The sequence below is a fragment of the Quercus robur genome, chromosome 5 (assembly GCF_932294415.1).
Source record: "Quercus robur chromosome 5, dhQueRobu3.1, whole genome shotgun sequence".
In the NCBI taxonomy this organism is placed as follows: domain Eukaryota; kingdom Viridiplantae; phylum Streptophyta; class Magnoliopsida; order Fagales; family Fagaceae; genus Quercus; species Quercus robur.
The window spans coordinates 51,845,593-51,871,830 of NC_065538.1; the positions used below are offsets into that span (position 1 = coordinate 51,845,593).

General features: G+C 33.0%; 2 protein-coding genes across 3 annotated transcripts in view; both read left to right on the plus strand.

Annotated features, from left to right (window-relative positions):
- Positions 1 to 26,238, plus strand: part of LOC126726290 (LRR receptor-like serine/threonine-protein kinase EFR) — a 49,245-nt gene that overhangs the window by 11,685 nt on the left and 11,322 nt on the right. The window contains exons 11-15 of one of the 2 annotated variants that reach the window (XM_050431520.1): positions 1,242 to 1,654; positions 2,387 to 2,566; positions 3,677 to 3,775; positions 3,867 to 3,916; positions 4,500 to 4,560. In XM_050431520.1, coding sequence (XP_050287477.1) covers positions 1,242 to 1,597 — 356 coding nt within the window. In that variant the 3' untranslated portion in view covers positions 1,598 to 1,654; positions 2,387 to 2,566; positions 3,677 to 3,775; positions 3,867 to 3,916; positions 4,500 to 4,560. The remainder of the gene's footprint in view (positions 1 to 1,241; positions 1,655 to 2,386; positions 2,567 to 3,676; positions 3,776 to 3,866; positions 3,917 to 4,499; positions 4,561 to 26,238) is intronic. The other variant, XR_007655779.1, reaches the window with a different exon arrangement.
- The window catches only part of LOC126726298 (uncharacterized), a 96,422-nt gene continuing 95,707 nt past the window's right edge, over positions 25,524 to 26,238 (plus strand). Inside the window, exons 1-2 of the mRNA XM_050431531.1 lie at positions 25,524 to 25,665; positions 25,845 to 25,910. Of these exons, the coding sequence (XP_050287488.1) occupies positions 25,614 to 25,665; positions 25,845 to 25,910 (118 nt within the window). The 5' untranslated portion in view covers positions 25,524 to 25,613. The remainder of the gene's footprint in view (positions 25,666 to 25,844; positions 25,911 to 26,238) is intronic.

Sequence of the window (26,238 nt, forward strand, 5' to 3'; positions counted from 1 at the left end):
TAATTTAGGAATAAGAATGTTGCATGGTAGTTCAAACCAGCTCGTAATCTAGTTGCATTAGATTAATAATTTGTTTTATCTAGTCAAATACAATTTAATTCAACAAATACAATTTAATCCAATAGTACTTCAATACTAGTTTCGTAAATGCATCCATGGTATTGATATGGCTTATTGCTTAGTCTATGTAAAATAGAAAAAAGCCTCACATTTTACCTAATAAATCTCAAAAACCTCCTACATCAACCAATGTAAAATTGTGCAAAATTCTACTTTTGCTACAGTGTAAATATACACAGTTCTGTAGCTTTGCAAATGCATATTTTAATAATTCTTTACTTCACCCCATGAGGAAGAGAGAGATATGAATTAAACTACTAATAAAAAATTAGTAAAGAAATAGTATTTTAATGAAAAGTAGTATAAAATAGATAATTTAATGTTAGGTGTTTTGAAAAGTGAGTATGTAATATAGAAAAAAAAAAGGTTCATATACTAAAATAGAAAACTTTTGAACAAGCTAATGCAAATGTTCTCCCTGTTTATAGCCATCAACAATATACAAAGGTATTACTCCAAAAAAAATATATATATACAAAGGTAATGATCTCAATAGATTAGTTTTCCTAAATTGACTATAAAAGTTTAGTTATGGTGATCAATCTCCAAGGCTCATTTTGAAGTCTAACTTAAATGAAGACACAAATGAATATGTAGATGTGAAGGAGTGTTCATATTCGGCTCGGGAGCTAAACATAATTCCAAAAGTATATAGCCAATATTAAGGACACAAATTTCTTCATAAATTGTCAATAAAAGTTTTACACAAACCTGCCACTAATACCAATTTTATTATTTACAAATCACAACCTGCCACATTAATGATTGTGAAAAAAGTACACTACATTATGCGTTAAGCCAGACAATCATTCCTAATAACAAAGTTAAACCGTAAGAACATAATAGCAAATGGACACATAAAGAATTGGTTAAAATACAGTTGAACCAAAAATAAATAAATAGAAAAATCTAGCATACACATATATATCAATTGATGGATTATGAATGGATACAGTTAAAATCTTTTTTCTTTTTTCTTTTTTTAATTTTTAAATCCTTGTATGAATGGGGTGTGGGTGTGTGTACCCACTAAAAGTTTTTATTTGTAGAGTTTTTACTTTGTTTGGACAAATATGTGGATCATTAACTTAAAATTTTGTTGACATATATGAGTATGACAGAGTATGGTTCTGAAGGGAGAGTATCCACCAAATGTGACATTTATAGCTATGGGATAATATTGTTGGAGATGATCACAAGAAAAAAACCTACCGATGAAATGTTTGTTGGAGATCTAGGTATGAGGCAATGGATTGCTTCACTTCCTGACAGAATGGAAGTTGTGGACGATGGTTTGCTTAGTATAGAAGCTGGAAGAGATGTAACTGTCATGCAAACTATCCTTTCATCTATCTTGGAATTAGGCTTGAGGTGTTCTGAAGAATTACCAGATGAAAGACCTGAAATCAAGGACGTGGTGGCCAAGGTTAACAAAATCAAATTGGCACTACTTGGAAACAGAAATAGGGGTGTCTGATATTTACGCTATTGCTCAAGTTTTTTTTTTAAGTTGTAATTTTGTTACCCTAGTTTGGTATGTCATCTAATTTTATAAGCTTTACAAGTAGTATGTTACTCAGGACCAAAATCAGTCAAAATTATCTCAAGTTATTAGTATTTGTAGTTAATATGCCAAGCTTTTAAATTATTGAATAAAGATATTCGGTTTGACATTCTAAAATCTTTTTGAATAAGAAAATCTATACTCCTAGTTTCAATAGGAAAAGAATGTCAAACGAAAAATTTTATACTCCACGCCCACAATGCATGTGGTTGTATGTGCTTGTAGCAGCTATAAGAAGGGCATTAGTACCAACTGTATGAAGGACCGACAAATTCAATTACACAAATGTTTGCTGGCAATAAGTTGAGCACTTTTTTTTTTTTTTTTTTTTGCTTAATAACCTAAGCACGATTTGAAAGAAGGTTTAGCTTGAACTTGATCTTCTAGAATTTAGCGAAAAGAAGCCCTTTAGTGAAAATATGGGCTAACTCGTGGGGTACATAGCATCATAATGCCACCATAAAAATACCCTTTCCTTAACAAAATAAAAATCAATCTTAACCCCATGTGGTATTGTTTTATGTGTTAACTAGTTAATTGTGTGACACTTAACCCACTAGGCTTTTGAATATTTTACAAAACCTCCATGTGGTATTTTTTGTGAAAATAATATCGAAACTTATAGTTGCTTTCCCTCAAAGTTGGTCTTCTTATTCTATTCTTTACAGAATGAAAGTTTTTGGTGACTTTCTTTACTTTCAGATATGAGGAGGAGATGAAGTCTGCAGCAGATTTCGTGGAACCCGCCAAGCTTTACACAGCCAAACCCCATGGCTCTCTCTTTTGATTTTCCTTTGATGCGTGCACTGTTGAGATTGTTTGTGACTTTGTATTTCTGGAATGGGGTTTTGATTTAGCTTTCAACATGGGTTTGGAAATGAGGTAGTCTTTGTGGTGGCAGTTTGTTGAAGAAAGTTGGGTTTTGGAATAGATTACTGTAAGAAAGGCGAATACATGTTGGGTCTTTTAATTGATTTTTTTTTTATAATTGCAATCTGTTATAAGTTCTGTCATTTGTATTTGTCAAAGACTAAATTATTGTTAAATGGTGCATTAAAAATAATTTTTTCTTACCAACTCCTGGTTAATTAACACTTACTTGATAGTGGCTGCTAGCTACTTTTATATTTGTTAGGGGTGTCTCTTTCTTTAGAGAATTTATTAGCTGAATGCAATTACTTTCCCCTGTATTCTGTATGATAGGAGGCTTTGTATTGTTTTTAATTTCTGAATAATAAAAATATGAAATTAATAAAAGGCACCTTTAATACTTAACTATTTTGGTATTGGTGAGGATGGTTGTTTTCTGATTTAAGAAATGAGCTTGGTTGGTTCTATTAGTACTTTACCATTTAGTATTGATGAGTTTACCACTTAACTGAGTTTATTGTTATCTTCAGGCCAATTAATTTTGGGAAGTTTCTAAGTCAATTATAGTACTTTTGATTGTTGAGTTTTTTTAGTCATTATTCTTTCTTTGTCTCTAAAAAAATCAGGTTTCCTTTATCTTTAAATATCTTCTATTTTCTGTTTGGCAATATATTCTTTTGATATACAATATAGGCTTACCTTTTGGTGCTTATCTTACATGCATCCCATGTTCTAGGATTGTGCCCTGTATTGCGCCTTTTCTAAGAAAATGTTTTACCTATAAAAATACAAAGTAGCATACAATGTATACTTCTTTTTAGGGGGATGTCTTCATTTTCATTTATTGGCTAATGTGTGTCCTCTCTCATCGTCTCGTGCTCAGCTTCCTCCCAATGCAGGTACATCAATTATTGATGGCTTGAAGAGATTGTACATTGAAAAGCCAAAGCCACTAGAAGTTGCATATATTTTATTTGGCTAGTTCCATATTAATCTTTTAAACTAGAGGCTGTGGTTTGCAAAATGGAGATATTTAGATCTTTCTAGTTTTGCTGTCAAGTGTACACTCTAGATTCTAAGGCCTTTGTAGCAGAGGATTGATTTTTATTTGCATTTTTGCAGACAAATAGTGATTTTGATGCTAAACCCATGGTCTTTTGGGTCAATATTCAACTGGAAAGACAACTTTTATAAAACATTTGCTAAAAATGAACTACCCAAGTTAGTTAAGTTTTTATTGCTGTTTGTCCCTTCTGATTTGTTAATATGACTGGATCACAAAGATAAATGTCCCTTTAACATGTATGAGCAGGTGCTCACATTGGACCAGAGCCTACAACAGATAGATTTGTTGTTGTTATGGTATCACAAGTCGCCCTCACTTTCCTCTGTTATTTATGAAGGCTAATTAAGTTTAAGTGGACTATAGAAATGTTTTAAACTACTTTGTTTTAGGCAGAAACTACCATGTGCATATTGTTGTTTTCCACTGTTGTTATTAACATGTATATTTTGTAGGTTATTGTTGCATTTGGATGTCATTTCAATATCTCAAGTTGTTTGAGAATTATCACTCCCAAGTCATAATTGCCAAAGAGTGTCTCCTTCCCAAATAGGCGCCCCCCCCCCCCCCTAGTCCCCCGCTATTTTTTTTTTCCCCTTCCTCTTCAGACAGTGAGTGTAGATCTGACAAGTTGCAAACAGGGCTTTCCGAATAGCTTTTCTTTTGGGAAAATATTCACCCCCCCCCCCCGATCCCCACTGTGGTTTCCCTTAAGAAAACTGAACCTCATGAATTTTTGAGTGTAACACTTAACCCATACAAAATCTCCCTGTGGTATTTTTTGTGAAATAATCTGGAAACTTATAGTTGCTTTCCCTCAAAGCCTGTCTTCTTATTCTATTTTTAAATAATGAAAGTTTTAGTGACTTTTATTTTATACAGAATTTTTGGTCATGGAATCTTGCACGAATAATTTCCTCTGAAACGATTTGTTGCCATATAGGTAATTTCCTCTCATTTGTTCTCACAGTGTTTCTTACTAGTTAGTTCTATGCAACTTATGACCATTTTATCTTCCTCTGTTGGTTTTTGTCTTCTCTGTTTTCTTCTTGTGTTTCTTTAATATGTTGTGTGATTCCATGATAGTTGGCATTCTCATCTGTGGCTCCCTGTCATTGTTTAGTTTTAATTGACCATACTTGACAAGTATCCTTTAGTGTGTGTGTCTATATATATATATATAAAGATTACAATCTGAAAAAAAAAATGTAATACTTGAACTAAATGGGTGATCTAAAAATTTAGAAAAAGCTGTGGTTTTGAGGATGCTGTTGTTGTGTGTTCTCCACTAATGACCTTACATAGCCTAAGAAGCAATAATTACTAGAAAATATAGTGTGAGTCAGAATTAGTAAAATTGGGTACAAGAAGATAAGTAGATACCCATTTCGTTTTTAACTAATCTTTCTCTTCGCTTCTGTTTAATAATGTAGTAGACTTATTGTTAGGAGGTAACTACAAAATTGCTTCTTTAATTTGTTGCTTTAACCTATTTGCTCTCACAGTGTTTCTTAAAAGTTAGCTCTACACAGCTTATAACTGTTTTATCTTCCTCTGGTTGTTTTTGTCTTCTCTATTTTCTTCTTGTATTTCTTAATATGCTATGTGATACTACACGAATAATTTTATTTCCATGGTAGTTGGCATAGTCATCTGTGGCTCCCTGTGAACATTGTTTAGTTTTTATTGATCATACTTGACAAGTATCCTTTAGTATATATAGCTTTTATTACAATATGAAAAACATACCTTAACTAAATGGGTGATCTAAAAATTGAGAAAAAACTGGTTTTTAGCATGCTGTTGTGAGTTCTCCACTGATGATCTTACATAGCCTATGTAGCAAAAACTATTAGAAAATATTGTGTGAGTTAGAATTAGTAAAATTGGGTACAAGATGAAAAATAGAGACCCATTAAGAAAACTTTTTGTACCATTATTTCTGAATGTTCATGTTCCTTTGGAGTATGGTTTCTATAGATGCAGAAGTTCTAAATGGTCATATATGGTTAATTGTCCCCCATTGTTTAATGTGGTGTCTTTGGAGGGAAAGAAATAGTAGGTGTTTTGAAGATAATGAGAGATCCATACCAAACCTCAAGTTATTTTTCTTTAGAACTTTATTGGATTGGTTGCTTGCTTTGCGAAACCAATCATTCACCTCTTTCCTTGATTTTCTTGATTCTTGTAATTTTGTACTTGATTGTTGACCCTTGTACACTCCTTGTGTACTAGGGTGTCTATTTTTGATATTAATAAAACTTATTATTTATCAAAAAGTTCTAAATTTGCACCTTTTAGATTCATCATGTTGATTCTCCCCTCCACCACCACCACCCCCCCCCCCCCCCTCCAAAAAAAGAAGAAGAAATCATCTAGTTTCTAAATCTTGAGTCTAGTTGTTGCCTCCTTATAGGAAGTTCTAGGATTTCTTCTAGTGGGAACTACAGACAAATCTTCTTCTTTGCCTTTTGATTTGTACTTCTGCCGCTGCATAATCATATTTCTCAAAGCTGAAACAATATTTGGGCTGAAATTTATGAAATAATAAGTATTGTCTAAAACTCTGGGAGGAGTTTTTTTCTTAGATATCTAGGATAGTGCAACCCTCCCACAATCTGGTTCATCTTAATAATTTGGTTGCCTTTTTTTCCAGGCATTACACATCTTTAATATTTGTTAAATTGGGGGTCTAGAAGAAGACCTAGGTTTTTCTTGGCTAGATTTCAGCCTGATCTAGTTTATCTGATAGCTGGGAGCTTGTGTTTCTCCAATTGGTCTAAGATCTAGTATAATCTAAGAGATGTTATTCTCGATTCAATATATGATGATGATGATCCTTCTCTTTCTAACCCTTCTTGATGTCTTCATCACACTTGTTAAATTGTAATATCCTACTACTAAAATTTTATTGTATTTTATAGACAGCATTCCTATGATTAACAAACTTTACATGTTTTAATATGACTAATACATAAAATACTCCCTAGCATTGCGCGGGTTAAATGCTAGTTTATACAGTGGAAGTAACTTATTTATATCTCGGTTTACAGAATCAATTTGATTTTGTTCATATTTTAGTTATGTTGCTGAATATAGAATGTTTGGATTCTTATGCTGCTTTTGACTTGTATTAAAATAATTAAACATTATATTTTCCAATTAAAAAAAAAAAAAAAGTGTGATGGGATGATTTTGTTGTGCCTTTACAGGTTGATATGCACAAGCATGCTCATTTGTGTGGACTTTCCGATAGATTTGATTGGTTGTTGTTTCCCCTTTGTTGTAGTAGCTTTCTGTCTCCAATTTTTTTGCCTCCATATTTTGAAAATTTTAGTCATCCTCCTATTTGTTCAATGCTGTTTAAATGGTTCTGACTATTTGGATTTTGATGCTAAATATAAGCTCAATTATTAAAACTAGCGACAAGTAAGCATGAGGAAGTAAAGTTTTGTATCAGTAAGGTTTTGTATCAGTAAGCATTAGTGACAACAACAGTGTAGCATCAACACTTGTTACCAGACACCATCAGCTTATTATAAGAGGCAGTTTATTAGTAAAGTTTTGTGTCATCTTTGTAATTGAAGGTTAGAGTCATTTGCGTATTAATTGATTGTGTCATGTGCTTAATCGTTGATTAGTTTGAAGCCATGTGCTTAAATGTTTGTTGGCTAGAAATTATTCACTGACTTGCCACCCCTTTGGGATCATGTAAAAGCTCTCCAGGTTAGCCATCATATTGCTAAGATGCACCTTGCGTACTTTCACTTGTCCTTGTAAGCTTGTCTGATGGCTATGTTTAATTTTGCAGCTTAAAGATCAAGTGCAACTCTGTAAAGAACAAGAGGCACTATCACAGGTCCTAAACATTTGTTCACGCCATTAAATTTGAACTTAAAATGCATTTAGCGAAATATCTTTTTTTTTTATTTTTTTTATTTTTATTTATATTTACTTCATATTTAATTCAACTGTTTGCATTTGTTAAGAATGCTATTTTGAGGATTCACTGTTTTTGTTTCTGAGTTGTACAGTGCCGAAAAACACCCAGTTGAGCTGATAGGTCTGACCAAATGTTTGCATCCTTATGACGTAGTTTTTTGGTTATAATTTCAACTTTCAAGGCTTCTCAGAATACTTTACATTTTCTTTTTTTTTTTCTTTTTTTTTTTTTAAACAAAAAACTTCAACCCTTTCATATTCTGTCTCTTTGTGAAAACCTCAACTAAGATGGCCCAATAACTATCAGTGACAACTGTCCCCTATTTGAATATTTATGTTGGAACATCAATATCAATGAAAAATACAATTTGTCGCTCCAACGCGTTAAATAAATAGCTCAATGGAAAGTTTAACACGTTAAATGAAATTAAATATCTCACTGGAACATCAATGAAACATAAAGTTGTCGTCCTAACACGTTAAATTAAATAGCTCAATGAAAAGTTCAACATGTTAAATAAAATTAAATATCTCACTGGAACAAAGATCAATTGAAGTGCAACTAGAATAACAAATATAAAATCTTATTTTTATCGAAGTTTTACATGCATGCAACCCCTCAAAGGTTCTCTGAGATTGATCTTATGAAGTTGCATTAGATCATATGGCTTTTTGAAAGCATTCCTATTTTCATGTTACTTCCGTGGTTCCAATGGCAATAAATATTCATAACTCCAAGAGTAATTCTTATCATATTATAGGAGGTGGGGTTCGAATCACCAATATGAAACACCACAAAATGTTAATGGACTATCACTTCAACCCATACTTATTATGGATCTACATTTGATGCTAGTAAATCAATGGATGAGATTGAAAATTAAAATTCACTTTTAATTTTATTCTTTAGATCAAAATATTTTTCTTAACCTTTCAAGGTTTTACCTCTCTACTTTTCAAACTTCTACATCAGATCTCACAATTCCATTATAATTGCATCATGAAATTAATTATTGATCGAGATATAAATCCAATTCCTACTAATATAATTATACTATGTGCCAAATTAAATAGAGAACTGACTTGCTAGCTACAGGGCAGTGTTGATTTTTCTAGTCAACAAATAATTTTTCTCTTTGATTTTGGAGGGTGGTTCTTTCTAAATTCTAATCAATTAGCCTCTTGTATGTTTGCCTATCATAATTATTATAAGATTCTTTTTTTTTTTTGGGGGGGGGGGGTGTTCTAGTTTACATTATCTCAAACTTCAAAGGTCATTGCGGTCACTGAGGACCATATCTCCTTCAATCAATTAGCAACTAGCTAACAAGTGAAACATCTTACCATCTTCATAGTTGGCGTAGAATTACGGCTAGTTTACATGGATCATAGGTTCTACATACAAGTTATGCCTTTGTTTACAATTTTGTTTCAGTTATTACTTATTAGGATAAAAGAAATGCCAACTTGTAAATTCTTTTTTAATAAATTTACTAGTCTTGGTAAAGTAGAGCATAAATCTTTTGTCCCATACACCTTATATATCTTCTCTATACTCTGAATTTTGCAATTGAACACCTGTCAGCACTGTCAAATTGGTTGTTTTTTATGCCCAATTAAACTATAAATGCTCTGTATATGCCCTAGTTATCTAGGGCAAAGTCAGCAATTAAAAGAGGATATATAGGAACCATGAAAAGAAAGAAGGAATTATCCTACACGTTCTGCTTCAACTGCATTGGATGATTAAGTTTTTTTTTTTTTTTAACTGGTAATAATTGTTAAAATATTTTGTGTAGATTGTTTACGTGAGAAGGGGTGTGAATTTGTGTTTTAAGACTGGTTTCATCTTGAAAGTTTACAAAGTCTCTTGAAAATATAAAGTAATACAAACATTGACAAATAAAAAAATTTTGAAAATTTATGGATATATGTTTTCTAGAACACTTTTTATCTTAGAAAATTTATGTACATTCCAGAACATGTTAGCGTGTGTGGTGTACTTGACGTGATTGTGTGATTTAAAAAAAAAAAAAAATATTTATTTGGATACCAAACTCCTTTGACTAGCTATGACAATTATCAATTTAAAGAAATGGTTTTTAACATGTCTCAAAGTTACATTCTTTTTTAGATAGTTATCAATTTCCTTAACAATACGTGGTACCTTAAAATCTCACTAAATCCCATGATGTGCATGGCACTAGACTTTACGGAGTCCATGATAATTTAGGGTATGATGGAGTGAGGAATATTTTGGCAACTGTCATGTTCAATACCAGCTCTCTTTCTTCTCTTCTTTTTTTACCTTCTAGTAGAATTTCATATATACTAGCTCTCGGTTTCCCTTGAAACAACATTATCATGATTGAATAAATGAAACTTCCTTATCTTTTTCCAAGTCCCAAACTTGATATGAGCCAAAGTTGAAGATGAATTTATTAATTATAATTTATTCTCAATGATAGATACTATAGGTTCATTAAAAAGACACCAATTTGGTTCAGTGTAAGCAGGATTTGATTTAAGTCTCTTATTAAAAATACAATTTGTCCTCTTAACACGTTAAATCAAATAGCTTAGTGAAAAGTTCAACACACTAATTTAAATTAAATATCTCACTAGGACAACAATGAAAACTACAATGGTCATACTACGTAAGAAAAGTTCATCAATTCTTTGTTCCTTAGTCACAGGAATATTGGGAAACTCGTAACTCAAATTAATGCATGGAGTGATTGCTTGTCACTTGAGAGTTAGAGAGGAATTTTTCCCCTAGTACATAAAAATATATAATTAAAACTTCTTTATGTGGTGTTGAAAATATCTTCAACAAGCCGGGACGAAACCAAGTGGGAGCCCAAGAGGCCTAAGGTTTTAGTTATAACATTTTTCATTTTTTTAGTTAGGCTCCATTCCAAAACCTTAGGCCTCATTTCTCCACAATAATTCTAACTAGCCTCACTCAAATAGCAACCATCCAACCAAAAAACTTAACAAAAACAATAAAAATATTCACAATAGTGATTGTATTTTAGTTATAAAAAAAAAAACTATTTTACCACAAAAAAATCATGTGTTATTGGAGAAGTTAAACCTAAATTTTTTGCAACTACAGTAAACTGGTATAAATACCACTTGACTATAGCAAATTGTTAAAAATAAAATACATTATTTTATTAAGATTATATCTCTTCATTTAATTTAAAAAATCAAATTCTCTCGCTTTCTTTATTATTTTAAGGAATTGTTTATATTATTTTAAATGGAGTTATAAAAAAAAATATAACATTTGATATTTTGTGTATTGTAAAGTAAGGTGGTAAAATAGAAAAAGTAACTTTTTTAAGGTGCTAAAAGCTAAAATTTTTAGCACCCACCAATGTGAATGCTCTAACTTCAACCAAAAAAAAAAAAAAAAAATCCTAACCAACCTAGTATTAAAAAAAGAAATTATTTTGTTTTTGTTTGTCTTTGTTGGTAAATGATTGCATCTTAAAATATTTAGAAATAATGATTTTCAATTTTTATAAATGGATGCCTATTTGGAGGTTTTTTTTTTATTATTATTTTTTATACTCTAGCCCCCACTAACTTAAAATCCTAGATCCGTCCTTGTCAACAAGAATAAAAAATAAAAATAAAAATAAGTTTTTCCACTGAAAGAAGATGAAGCACAATTTTGTGGTAGTGGAACAATATCAACATCAATATCACAACAACAATAACTGGCGTTAGCACATAAGTCATCATGATAATAATTTGATAGTTATTAAGGTTTTTTTTTAGTTAAATTAATCACACACTAGCATTTCTCTTAAAAAAAAATCACACACTAGCACACTTGTTATAAATTACTCCAAATTTGATTGGTGATAAATTTTAGGTTTTGGAGGGTATTTATGTCATTTTTTAGGTTTAAGGGGGGTATTTTGGTAAGTTTTTAGGTTTAATGGGTGTTTTGGTCTTTTTAGTGGTTATTTGGTATTTTAGAGTTGGGTGATTTTTAGAAATGATACTTAGTCATAATTTGGCCTAATTGGGTACCTAGTTAAAACCCTAAAAATATTAATGTTAATTGAGTTAATACCCATTTAACCCAATTGACAAGGATAGCACATGAGGAAGGCATTCGAGGATTGAACATGTAAGTTCTTCCTTAGTTTGATGTGTATTATGTGAGTTTGCAAATAAACTACCTATATCATAAAATAAAAATAAAAAATTGTTAAGAGTGACTTGAGACCCATTCTGCCCAAAGCGATTACTAAAACATGCTTTCCACATCATTTAATTCAACAAAGAAAATCTTCATGCTGCGTTCTTTTTGTCATGATATTTTGTTGGTCTGAAACAGTGGCATTGTTTGGTTTGTTCCTTCATTGGCTGGGATAAGTCATGTTGCCATTCAATTTCCTACATATGAAAAGATCAAGTTTTATATGGCTAAAAGGGGAGGTACATAAAGTTTGATGAGGGCCCCTAGCCAACCTTAATAAATATGGGACTAAGGCTTGGTTGTTGTTGTCAATGACATATTTGGTGGTGTTGGTTGTTAATGGTTGCAATGACCGATGATGGTGGAGGTGATGTAGTTGATGCTTATGTGGTCACTTCCTAGCATAATTTTTCATAGTGGTGGCAGTCTCATTAGATTCATGGAGTAGGTGGTGGAGATGTCATTGTGGTTGTTGATGAAACTGGCAGTGTCAAGCATCAACAAAAATTACTTGTTTTGAGTGAAAGAAAATTTTTCCTCTTTAGGTTGTGAGAAAGTCCTTTACCGTTCATGCTATAATATCCTTCCAAAAATTTAATGCTTTGAAATGCTAGTAATCACAAATTACAATAGCAAGTAAGCAAACCCACAAATTTTATTGAATTTTGAAATTATGTAAACATAATAAGCAAGTTCATCCAAGTCCTTTAGAAACCAAATTAGAGTGGCTGAGATGAGCCTTTTGCTATTAATGAAAATTCCAGTATTATTGATTAAAGCCATTTATTACTGATAATAGTCTCAAACTGATACAGAGAAGAAGATGAACCTTTTGCAAATAAGTATTGACTATTGGTCTTGAATCCTTTTTATCATTTTTCATATGTCATATTATGTTCTGCCATTGACATTTTCCGGAAAAGGAGGCTGGACGAGATAAGTTTCAGCAATACAGCCGAACCTTTATTCAATCATGGATCCTACAAGGTAAGTGACATTTTTTACTATTATAACATAATGTGATGCACTTCAGTGAATGAATATGATGACACATAGGGTTATGGATATCTTGTGGATTTTTTAATAATGTATGTCAATATCTGTGACATTTGTATTTAGGCAATTTCTTTGTTTATGGACCTTAGTGGAGGAAAAAACAAATAGCAAATGTTATGGTGGAAAAGTGGTTAGAGTGATACCCTAACAAGTTGCTAGCTAGTTAACTGTAACTATGCATGTTTATCTTCAAATTAAAACAAGGCCATGCAGGGCATTAGGCCTGCTAGTAGTCTTGTGGACTGACTTCAACTATCAGTAATATGCCTGTTGGATTGACAACTGCACCAAATAAACTGTCAGGGTCTTCCTCGCTTGAGATTCAACAAGGAAGGGAATCTTCTCGCTGTTACAGCAGCAGACAACGGATTCAAGATACTTGCAAATGCTGCTGGTCTCAGATCTTTAAGACCCATTGAACCCCCCATCTTTTGATGCAATGAGATCGCCCATTGAATCGGCTGCAGCCAAGGTTTAAATCATTTCTTTTAGTTTTGCTTGCATGCTTTTAAAAATATTAAATAAAGATCTATTGGGTCTATTCATTAGGTAGCTGGCTCTCCTGCCATCAAATGACAATCCAGTCAATTGCAAAGTGGAAAGGAGCTCTCCTGTCAGGCCTTCTCCAATTATTGTATGCAGCTTGATCTTTCTAACTTGGAATGTGAAATTTTTGTTGAAGTTTATATTTTGGCTGTAGCAGCAATTATGCATGTTGGTTAGCTTGCATTCAACATATCATAAAGAGGAACATGCACTATTTAAATCCTCTGATTTCCCTAGTTCTGGGTTTAAACTAAAACATGTGAAGGAAATAAATAAAGCAGTCAACTTCCCATCATGTATTAGTTTCTTGACACAGTTCCCTTGTATGGGCCTGCCTTTTTAAACTTTTACTTTTCGTGTGTGTGGTATGAAACATGCCTAGTGACTGGTTCAAGGATGTGGGAAAACCATTTTCTATTATTTTTCTTTCCACACCCTTCCCCCTAAACTTTCTTTGTAAATGAGCCGCTGCATTTTGGCAAATACATTCTGGCATAGTGTTGATTTTATTTTTTAACTTTTATATCTTTGAAGAATGGAGTTGATCCATATGGTAGAAGCATGGAAAAGCCAAGAACCAAGGAGGATGTAACTGATAGAACCAAACCTTGGCAGTTGTCTGAAATTGTGGATGCTGTCCAGTTCTGATTAGTTACCATGCCTGAAGGCACAGATTCTTCCAGCAAGGTTTGTGAAGTATCTTGTATTTAATACCTAATTTTCAATAAGTATTATAAATTTTACTAAAAGTTCAAAAGAATTAATACACAGGTTGGTTATAATGTGACCTCTTAACTCTATGCAAGTTTATTATATTTGACTTTTTATTATAAAGTTTATTTACTTGATGATGCATTCTGTCCTATGTTTTCTTCACTTATTTCTTGGATCAAACTTTATGTCTTTAATGATACAACTTGAAATGTTTGAACAACATACTTCTTGATACATTAAACCCAACTTAGATTTACCAAATTACAAGTAAAGTGTGTTTTGTCAAAGGATTAGCCAATTGCTTAGAAAATATTATCCTAACAATCTCTCCCTTTGGCAATCCATGACAAAACCATAAGCATAATTATGAGAGAAGTATAAAACAACAATCTCCCTAATCATTACACAGAAAATTATACAAGTCTAACTAATACAATGAATTCTTGAAAAACTTGAATAAGGACCTAAACTTTGGGTTCCTTTGTAGAGTCCTCACAAGGTTTGAGGGGAAGGATTCCCCTGCATCTTCTGCCTCTATATCCGCTGGGTTTCCATGAATCACAATAGCCACCACTCCTTTCCCTCTATGGTTGGGCAGAGAGTTCCTCTACACTTCAGACTCTTGTTGAGTGAGCTCTAAGGTCCCTTCTCTTAACTTCTTGTGAAAGAGCCTTCGAAGGGTCCAACAATCTTTGGTAGCATGTTTGATATAATTGTGGAGCTTTCAAAACAATGGGTTCTTTCTCTCCTCTTCTGTTGGTGGCTTGGCTACTTGATTTGGCTTGAAGATCCTATCCTCTATCCATTTATTTAGAACGTGATTCAATTCCTCTGTGGTACATGGTATCATTGGAGGTTCCTCAAACGTCTTTCCCTCAGACCTCTTCCTCTTTTCTTTACCAATGCTGCCATGGCCTGGGGACTTGGTACCCTCCTTGTTTTCATGGTCAAGGTCGTCCTTCTAGTCCTTTGCAATAGGTCAGTGAATTAAGTTATGCATAGGTTTTCTAGGTTGAGTTTGTAGTCATACAACATGTTCGAAATGCAAGTTTCTACCAGCTCCTTTTCTTTATGGTCACCATAACAATCCAAGGAAACGTCTTCAAATCTTTTGATGAACTGTACAGGATCTTCTCTGGCCCTTTGCTTCACTGTTTGGAGATTAGTAAATATTACCTCGTCTTTTCCTGGATAATACTTTGCACAGAATTTCTCTGTCATATCATCCTAATTTTTGATAGATCCTGGCCTTAAAGTGGTGTAACAGGTGTAAGCCCTATCTACCAAAGACTTGGCAAATTCTCTCAAACACAATTTCTTGTCCCCTGTGTGGGGACCCATGGTGTCAATGAACCTGCTTATATGCTCCACAGTGCTCCCCTTTCTCCTGTCGTAAGGTTCGAATTTTGGGGATTCGTAACTCTTAGGGTAGGGCTTATTGAGGAGTTTTGCTAGAAAATGAGGGCCCTTAGAGAACTACTTAGGAGTCTTTGGATGCCTCTCCCTTTCTTATTCAAGAAGAGCATTTACGTCTACTTGAGTCAGGTACTAAGGGTTAGCTCCCCCTTCCACTACTGATCCTCCTTTTGGCTGAGGTCTTTCCTCGTTAACTAATGAAGGAGCATTGTCCCTAACTTCCTAGGTCCTTCCTTCCTTGAGGAGATGGATCTCCTGTTGTAGGTCCTTCATTATTTCCACCATCCAAACCATTGGATTAGGTTCCACCCTCTCGTTCCTTTGTCGAGAAGCAACTTTATTCTCCCCTAAGGGCTCTGATGTCGTAGGTGGCAAGTTCGTACCTTTCCTGTTCCTTAGTCTTGGAGTCATGCTTATGAAGGGACTGCTTCTTCCCTCACATTTTTCAAATCCCTAGCAGAGTCGCCTTTAACTGTGGGTCCTTCTTTGACAGTTCCTAGGCTTAGCACTGATAGGGGATCTTGGGCCACCAAAATGGGTTAATGGATATTGGTTGGACTGGGCTTGGCTCACCGTGACCCTCTTAGGCTATTATACAAACCAATTTATGCACAAGACAAGTGAACTCCACAACACACACACACACATATTGGTTGAGCAAATTATAAGAAACAACAAATACACATGTAAAGTAAACAATAAAGGATGGTGATTATGAATCCCTCAAAGAAGATTGTGTTTCATTAAGTCAAGTATTAGAACACATTAGATCCTATTGCTGTGAGGATGTTTTCACAAGGCGCAATAAAGCTCAAAAATCACAAACTTGAGTAATTCCCCTTTTTGGGTTCTCAAGACTTTTGTGAGGTTTGAGTTCCTTTGAATTTGAGTAGCTCCTCATATATCTTATCTTAAGATTTTCTATAATGCCTTTTTACTTTTAATGAGCTCAATCTAGGGATTTAAGACTTTTTTCTTGTGTTTTTCTCTTGATTACTTGTGTCTGAATATCTACCCTCTTCATCTCAGGTTCACTCCTTTTATAGTGCTCTTTGAAGGCTCTATAAATCAATATTTTATCCCTTGATCCTTTTGGGTACCTGAGCAACTACTTTCTCTAAAACATTGGTGGCTGGTCCTTTCTTTATTTCCTCTTATTTCACCTTCCTGGAAACTGACAACTGAAAGTTCATCTACTGACTTTCAACTGGTGGGAGCTCCTTTCTTGGGTAAATCTAGATTCCCTTCTGAACTCAATGCTTCTTATCCTTCTTGTAAGGCCTTAGAAGGGACACTTCAAAAGCCCTGAAACTTTGATGTTGACTTCTCACAATTTGGCCCTTTTCTAGAAATTGGATGGATTCCTTTTTGCAAATGGTGTGCTTGAATAGGTTTCTGATCACCTTCCTTTTATTCCATATCCTCTGCTTTACTTGAGGTCCCTTGGTTCTTTTCATCAGGTATTGATCCTGAAGCCATTATCTGTTCTTATCACTGCCTTCTGGGTCCTAGGAACTTGACCTAGACAGGACCTCCTTCATTTCCTGTGCCTCTCTGAAATAAGCATGCCTTATTCCTAGACCATCTCCTGAGCTGTCTACGTCCTATTCAGCATCCTCCAACCTTTCTTGAGGATCCACTCTCTAGGATTGGAGGATCCATGTACAGTCTGAGCCCAAATACTCTCCCTTCCCAGGCTTCTTTGCTCTTTTATTCTTCCTTTTCTTATTAGGCCTTCTGGGCCAAACTTCCTTTCATTTTAGGGCCCAAGACTTCTTTTCTCTTTCCCATGGGCTGGGCTTTCTTCATGTCCACGAGCTTGTCTTCTTGTCACATTTTGGACCTCAATACTACCTAAGCATAAAAAACCATTGATGCTTCACTATGGAAATCATTATCTAGGCATGCTTTGTGTAAATAAATTTTCTTAAACCTTTGTTGTACACAACTAGAGGTATTTTCTCTCCACCTTTAGCTTATACTATAAGTATCCAGACTTGACCGCAGCTCGCTTGATTTGAAGCTCTAGTTGGTCTACTGTGGATCTTTGCCTCCAAGAACTGATGCTAGCAGGTCAAGTGGTAGGTTTCCTTCTCCAAAACCCAAGCTACCCAACTCGATCGATGATATATAAGAACTCGCTAGGTCCAATAAAATCAATATCCAATTTGGTGAGATCCAGCCAAATATGGCAAGATCTCAATTAGATTTGGTGAGATCTTGACCATATCCAACGAGATCTAGCCATATCAGGCCAAATCCCAACTAATTTTGCCAACTTTTTGCCCAAATTTGGCTAGTTCCAGCAGAATACGGTGACTTCCACAACCTCCACCACCAATCGACTTGATCAACGTTCACTTGAGCCTTAAATCGACTCGACCTGTTGATGTTGGTGGTCGGTTGCGGGTCTCTCTGCTTGGCACCCAATATGAGTAGATCGGGTTTGTTTTAGAATATATATTTATATATTAAAAGTCAAAACTTAGAGAAAATCCAATTCAATTTCAATTGGATACTCAATTTTGCGGCACGTTTCTTATCTAATTTTTATTGTGCCAAGTGAATTTTTAAGTATAAAAATCTAAGAATCCAAATCTAATTAGATTCTAAATTAAATTTCAATTGTAGTATAATTTTGTGCTACATGTTCATCTAATTTTTTAATTTTTGTAGCAAGTGACTAATTTGGTGCAAAAACTGAAGAGCCTAAATCTAATTAAATTCAAAATCATATATATATATATATAATATGAGAAACCATTGCATATTTTAGAAATGTATGATATAAAAATATGTAAGCTAATACTATGTATAATTTAAAGTTTTGAACATCTTCAAAAAAAAATAAGTATAATTTGAACTATTATGATTTTCAATTGTACCTATGCATATGCATGAAGTTACACACCAATTTACATAAAAGTCAAAAGCCATAAAAAAATTAAATATTTATGGATTCACAAAAATTAGTTTTAACTATTTAGGTTTCCTGACTTCTTTTAGTGGCATGTATATGTGTGTATATATTATTTTAAAATATAGTATTTTTACTCAAATTTAGTTGTTTTGCAACAATCGAAACAAAGTCCAACAAAAGGAAAAAATAAATTTATTAAAACTCAATCAAGAATGTAAAAATAAAAATCGAAGGATGTTTGCATTTATTTTATTAAAATGATATTTGCAATCTTAGATAAGCATGTAGGAAAAATATTGAAGGGAACTAATAACAAAATGCACTGCATATTGGGCAGGAACTCAATTAGTATTTCTAAAAGATTAAAGTTTGGTTGTTCTAACGAGTTTAATGTTTGACAAAGATTTGTCATCTAGTTTAGTACATAAGTGACCATTTCTTACAATAAAAGTAAACAACTACCGCCATTGAAGATGTTCACAAAATATTTGACAAAAGAGACGAAACATGCTCATCAATATACATAGCTAGGGCTATCCATGGGTCAGGTTGGATAAGGTTTGGGGTTGACCTGCACTTGACCCTGTTGGATCGGGTGAACGGAAAATGGACCAGCGACCAACCAAATATTCGAATTGAATTCAATGGCTTGGGTCATTTGTTGAAGGGGTTAGAGTCATTGGGTGATTTCAGGTTTGAAGCACAACAACACAGATGAACACGGTGAAATCAAAACCTAAAGAAGATAAATCAAACTTTATAAACCCAAAGAACACAAACCTAAACAACACAAAACCTCAATCCAAAAATATAGAAATCAAATATCACAAAGAAGACACAAAACCCATATCTATGACTATGAGACTAAAACTAAGAGAGAGAGAGAGAGAGAGAGAGAGAGGACTAAATTGGCACCACCACCAATTCCACTCCACCATGACCGCATTCATCACAAGATCATTACAAAATCTTAAAAAAAAAGAAAAAAAGATTTTACTGATCCACCATTTGATCCACCATTAGATAAAAGCCTTAGAGGAGATTTCAAGCAGATCAAAGGAAGCTTCACTTCAAGAGAGTGGGGTTTAAGTGAGACTCAACCCAGGACCAGCAAAGACCATTGTAAGTTAGCTACAATGGCAGGAGAACTAACTTGGTGACAACGGAAGTATAACACCCCAAACCCATACCAAGGATTTAAATGCACGACCTGTCTTTTAAATAATCAACATTAACTATAATGGAATAGAGCGTAAATACATATCCACAAATAAGAATCAAACCACCAAGTCTTTCTTATAAAATCCATCAAACTAAAACTTTAACAATAAAGTGTCCAAATACAATCTCAAATAGTTTCAAGAATACTAAACTCACAATCCTAAGAAAACATAATAAAATAGTCTATCAACTAAGATAGCTCCAAAAGAAGTCTTAAATCTATGGCTGCAATGATCTACCACCAAAAGATATTCCACTGCTCTAATTTGAAAGGGTGGAGAAAGGAGGTGAGCTAGAAGCTCAATAAGAGACTACATAACATGAGGATGTCTCTCAAAACAAAACAATAGTATCATTGACAAAAAATAATTTTTACAAAACACTTACATATAGTTTTAGCAGTAACATAATATATTCTGTAAAACTGTCAGGAAGAAAACATTTAACTATAACACTAAATCAATAAATAAAATAGTGACCACTTTAGTTGGCCAAAATACACTAAATAGGTAAAAGCAATACAATATAGTAATAAACAATTTTTACACTTATAAAGGCCAATAACAATAAAACAATAGTTTGATATACATTAGTCAGACAAAGACATAAACTGCTAAACACTTGGTGGGTAATTTTCATGGGAAACAATAACAATAACCTCAAAGAGGCAACACTGGCTCCAAAGAGCAAACGATAACACTGGCTTCAAAGAGTAAACGATAACACTGCACTACACCACAATAACACTACTTTCGCCGAAGACCAACACCTAACCTTGTGTTGGCAAAAGTTACAAACTATCTAGCTAACCATATGAAAACATTCTTACTTTATTACAATATTGTCAATATATCATATAATAAATACATTCTCAATATGGTTTTGAGTCATTCTAAACATATATAGTTTCAAAGAAACACATAAGAAATAATAAAATTCAGGTATGCATAAAGCATCGACAATGGTATAAGTTTTTGAAACTTCACTTTTGCAGTTCTGTATATATAAATATATTTTTACCAAATATATATATATATATACACACACATCTTGAGAGACATCATGTTTTGAAGTCCACTTACCTCTAGTTGTTAAATCAAGCTTCACTTCAATTGTCCAAAACGATGTCAACTAGAACCTAATTAAGGATCAAATAACTCAATAAGGGCAGGTTTTTGTGAGAGGCCGCGGAAATTTGGGGCACTCTCAAAAAAAAGATTTGGATGCTTTTTCAAGGCATCTCTCTTTTTGGATAAGTGGTGTGGAGTCGCCACTTATTTTTTTATACAACAAAAAATAAGTATAAAATTACATGATCAAAATGCTTCATTGTCATTGATTGAATAGAAATAAATATAGTCTTGGCAAATTAAACCTTACAAGACTTTGAGTCCTAATTACAATCTACCAAAAGAATACATGACTTTTTGTCCTACTTACAATTTACCCAAAAATAAAAAGAAAGACAAAGCACAGATCTACCTATCCAAAAGAACTAAGTTCGGGGGCTAGATTACGGAATGGGAAGGTGTTAGGCACCCATTCTGCTCAGACAGAGTCTAGTCTTCTAAACTCTAATGACCAATATACCATCTTTGCATGATGTGAATGATATGTTGCATATACATGACAGACTTAACTAAAATTAACTCACATAAATCTATCTTATGAATGTATCCACTTTTTTGGAAAAATTCAGATCTATTTTTGTAAATTAAAAGATTGAGATTTGATTCATTAAAGAAGAAACTAGATATGTTTTGGAACAAAGTTAAAAATGGTGATTTTTATTAAAAAAAATCAGATCTGTTTTGTGAATAAAAAAATATAGATTTGTAGAAAAAAAAATTAGATCTGTTTTTTTATGAATAAAATAAGAAAAAGACTTTTTTTAGAAGAGGAACTACACTCATGATATAAATCTATTTTACATGCATAAATCATAAATCATCTCAACTTTTGACTTCTTCTTTTAAATTTCAAAATCTACTATTTTGTGACAAAGAAAATTTTCTTAAAAAAAATCAGATCTGTATTTAATGAAAATACAGATTAGTTTTTATGTGTAAAAAAATCAGATCTGAAAAATTCAGATCAGTTTTGTGTGTTAAATAAATCAGATCTGTATTTAATGAAAATACAGATCAGTTTTTGAGATTCAAGAGATTTTTTAGAACATATTTATAATTAGCAGATTTTGAGATTCAAGAGAGAAATCAATTAGAACATATTTTTTAAAAAAAAACTTTAAACAAAACATGACAATTACATCAAGAATCAGAAATAATAAAACACCTTAAATCTATTCATGCATCATCAAATAAATTTAATAGAAAACAAAAGAGAAGAAATAAACTACCTCTTGCATGAGCGTGCTCTTCTTTGTGAATGGATATTTTAGGATTCAAAGAAATTTATTCAATTCTCTTTGAAGTCTAAAATATTTTGCTTACAGAAAAGAAATTCCTAAGGCAAGAGCCTCCAGAATGTCTTTAACGTAAGAGGGAAAAGAAAAGAAGAGAAGAGCCAGAAAGAGGGGGGGGGGGGGTCAGAAAGCGTGAAAAAGTGAGCTGAATTTTGAGAGACATCCTCTATTTATAGAGGCTAGGATGTTCGAAAATTAGCTGAATGATCAGAATACGAACTGGGACGCGTCCTTATCTCTAAAAAATTGAAAAGGATAAAATTTATCTCAATCTAGGAGCCCTTGGGCCAAGCATCAAATCTGTGCCAATCGGCACTTGAAAAGTGCTGATTGGCACTCCAAGAGTGCTGAATGGCCCTCTTGGGTGTTGGTCTTGTGTTCGAGTTTTAATCCATTTTGGGCTCCTTTTTTGAGGTTTTTTGAGCCGGGACTTGCACTTAGATGAGTTTTTAATCCATATTCTAAAAATTAAACCCCTTTTCTGATGATTCAGGTCTCTGAGTGATTATCTTGTAGATAAACACTTCAAAAAGTCTTGATTATCCATAATTTTGTTGTTATCTGATTATCTTCTTTATTCCCATGCAAGCAAGCCTATTTCTGACACTAACTAATAACCAATCACAAAATTATTTAATTAATTTTAATTGTCTAGCCAATCAAAATTAATTTAAATTAATCATGTGTGATTGGTTCCACCTAAACAAAATGCATGCAGACTGTGCAAACTTGATCATGTGATATCTTTCAATCCGACAATCTGATTTGGAAATCGGGCATACCGTCGTGACTGTTAGAATTTCAAGATCATTTTTATGATATGCAATGAAAGAATTAAAGTGAAATGCAATCATGAATTTTGGGTATATGAATGGTCATTATAGCCATTTTCTTTGATTAAATTATGGGTGCAAAATCGAGTGTCTACAATTTCGAATAACCAAAATGTCCTCTTATAAAACTTTTCCTTAGCCACTGTGAAGATTTTGCAATATTAAATCTAACATAACTTTCTAATATACATCATGTTTATACTATATTTTATATAATCGTAGTGTAATCTCTAATGCTACAATTTGCTATACCTATGGATGTCTATATAGGCTTAACTTATAAAGAATGGTGACGCTACTCCACCTATATATTAGGATCACTTTCAAAATCAATAAACTAACGTACGTTTATATAGATACTTCCATGATAGCCTATTTTCCCATGAATCTATCAATATAACTTCCAAGACTTCCATGCGATTTTGAGATGATAAATCTTAAGTCAAAGATGCGTTTAATGATTTTCAATAAAGCGTGTATAGTTAGACGTTTACCTTAGTACACTATGAACTTGCTGGGCGCCTCTAGTAGTACCACGCTATTCTATTCTTTTCAATGTAGAGAAACCCTAATTCTCTACTCTTAAACCTTTACAAGCTACGCACCAATTTCTTCTTCTTTTTCTTTTTTTTCTCGTAATCTTGCAGTCTCTATCTCTCTACCTTTCACACAAGAAATCCTAAGATCACTCTTCAGTTTTACATGTTAAATATGTTTCCTACTTGGGCTAAAATTTAAGACCCACTAAAACTCAAATAAGCTTCCAAGACTTTAATTTCCAATTAAACTCAAATTAAGGTTGTTTAGATAGGTTAGAACTCTAAAGGATTCCAATAACACTTAATCTCTTAATCCAAATAGGTTTTAATCTCTTATCATTTTCCTTAACTGATAAGGAAACTAAAAGTTTAATATGAATAATCCACAAAATAACCTCCATGTTACATCTTTATTTATTTTCTTTGTAGATATCATAATATAAAATAATATCACCTTCAAAATAAATTAAATAATTCATCAACTCCCCTCTAGAAGCAATTAAATTAAATTTAAGTGAGGTGAGTGTTACAGGAAGTAAGGCCAACTTGGCAACGATATTGGTGAGAAGGAGGCTACAAGGCTAGGGTTATGGATTTGAGAGAGAGATTAGGTAGAGAGAGAAAGAAAGTAAGCGTGAAAAAAGATTCTGAAACTAAAATTAAAAGGTGAAAAACCTTTTTTTTTTCTTTTAAAATTTTTAATTGATCGGGTTGATTTCTAAAGTTCAAGAATAATGGAACCCATAGTCAAATCGAAAATCCGATTTTTTAACACTTATAGACCTGCACTCGACTCGTTTGAGCATTTGGATTCGACTATGAGTCTTCAAGTTGGATCGGGTCGGACGAGTGAGTCAAGTTTGATGGGTTGTAGGACAGCCCTACACATGACCATCATTTTACTCAAATTCTTTGAAAAATATGTAGAACAGGAGTTGGACTCTTTCTATGTTAATATATATAAAATTTGAGATAAATTGTAATTTTAATCCTCTTACAAAACATGCCCTAATTAACTCTAAATTTACATTTTCTTTCCCCCACAAAGAATAAGATGAAAGGTGATTTTTGGATTCATACCAATTTCACACCACCGTTCAATTCACTTATCAACTTACTAGCCTCATTACATGCGCTTTGTGTGTGTGATGAAACCTTTTTTTTTTTTTTTTTTTTTTTTTGGGTCTAGTGTTATAATTTTCTTTAAAAAAAAAAAAATTTTGGATAAATTTGTTTTGAAAACATGGATTAGTGAGAGAGTGTTTTATTTTGTAGGCATTTTCAATAAAGTTGGAGATATATTTTTACCGGGTTGTCCTCAAGTTTTGTCCTTGTTAAACATAAGATTTAGGAGTATTTTTAAACCACATAAAAGTTTAGTAAAAAAAGATCCTCTTATAGATAGTATAGATACATATACACCACTTATTAAAAATTCAAATGTAATGGGCCTACATATGAGGTAATAAACAAAACTCAATAAAAAAAATTACAAATGTAGTGGGCTTGGATGTGAGGTGATAAAAAAAAAAAGCTCAATAGTTTTTTTTTTTTTTTTAAGCAAAACTCAACACCATTAAATTAATAGTACTGAGTTTTTTTTTACAACAGGAGTTGGTGCGGTTATACCATTTTGCAGGTGGTTTTAGTGCGGTTTGTGTGATTTGGTGAACGGGTTAATAACAAGATTCCTGATTTGAGATTCATTATTTTGCGTATTAAAATATTTTCATATAAATTCTTAAAATTTCTAAAATACCTTTATCTTTTAGTTAAATAATCTTAAATTTAAAAACACAAACCAATTAAAGATGGTCGTTCCACAAGTATTAGTGTTTGTGGAGTGTAGGGGGTAAGAGCAAATATTCAAATCTCTAGTAAGGAGTTTTACGCACATATACACTTAGATTATGTTAAAGTAAAATTTCTATCCTATATTAAAAAAAAAAAAAAGTAATTTACTACTATATTTTTTAGAAAGTTCATAAATTATAGCATCTTTTCTTTCCCTTTCTAATAATTAGTTCCTAAATCTAAAGTTAATTACCATCTCTTTTTCTATTTTAAATTTAAATTTTCAAACTTTTCTATTTCCCAAAACCTGTCTCTCCGCACTCCCAAAAACGCAGCGTCTCAGGTTTGGGTGAAGGACTTGAAGGAGGAGGATGGGAGAGAGGAAGGTGCTTAACAAATACTACCCACCGGACTTCGACCAAGGTTCTTTGCATTTTTGCTTTACCAATTCTATTTTATATAAATAAATAAAAAATTGAGCATAGTGCATTGCATTTTTTTCATTTTTGCTGCTTCTATTTTAGTAGTAGCACTTTGAATTGAATCCAAAGTAAGTCAGTATGATTGATACTGATACACTTTTGCCCTCCCTGTTTTTGCAGTCCAGACACGCAACTGTGAGCGTAGATGCCATGCTCGAGGCCTTGCAGCGCATGGCTGTGGAAAAGGTATGATTGACCTGCTCTATTGTATTTAAGATTAGTTTTGTCTCTTATTAAGTGCAACAGCCTGTGTTGTCACATTTCTGTTTGGATTTGTCGACCTCTTTTTTTATATTGTGATTCTGTTTCCTCTCTCGATCGCTGTATGCATGTGATTCTGTGAAGGTGAGGTGGATCTGTGAAATGGGTTCTGGTTAAAATGGAAGGTTTGTTTCAGTCCTGTTGGCTTAAATTATTTCTGTTTTTTTAGTTGCACACCTCTTATTAATGGCATTTATCTATAAGAAACTGTAAAATTTTATTGATCTATCAAAATTAAAATATGTATTTCTTT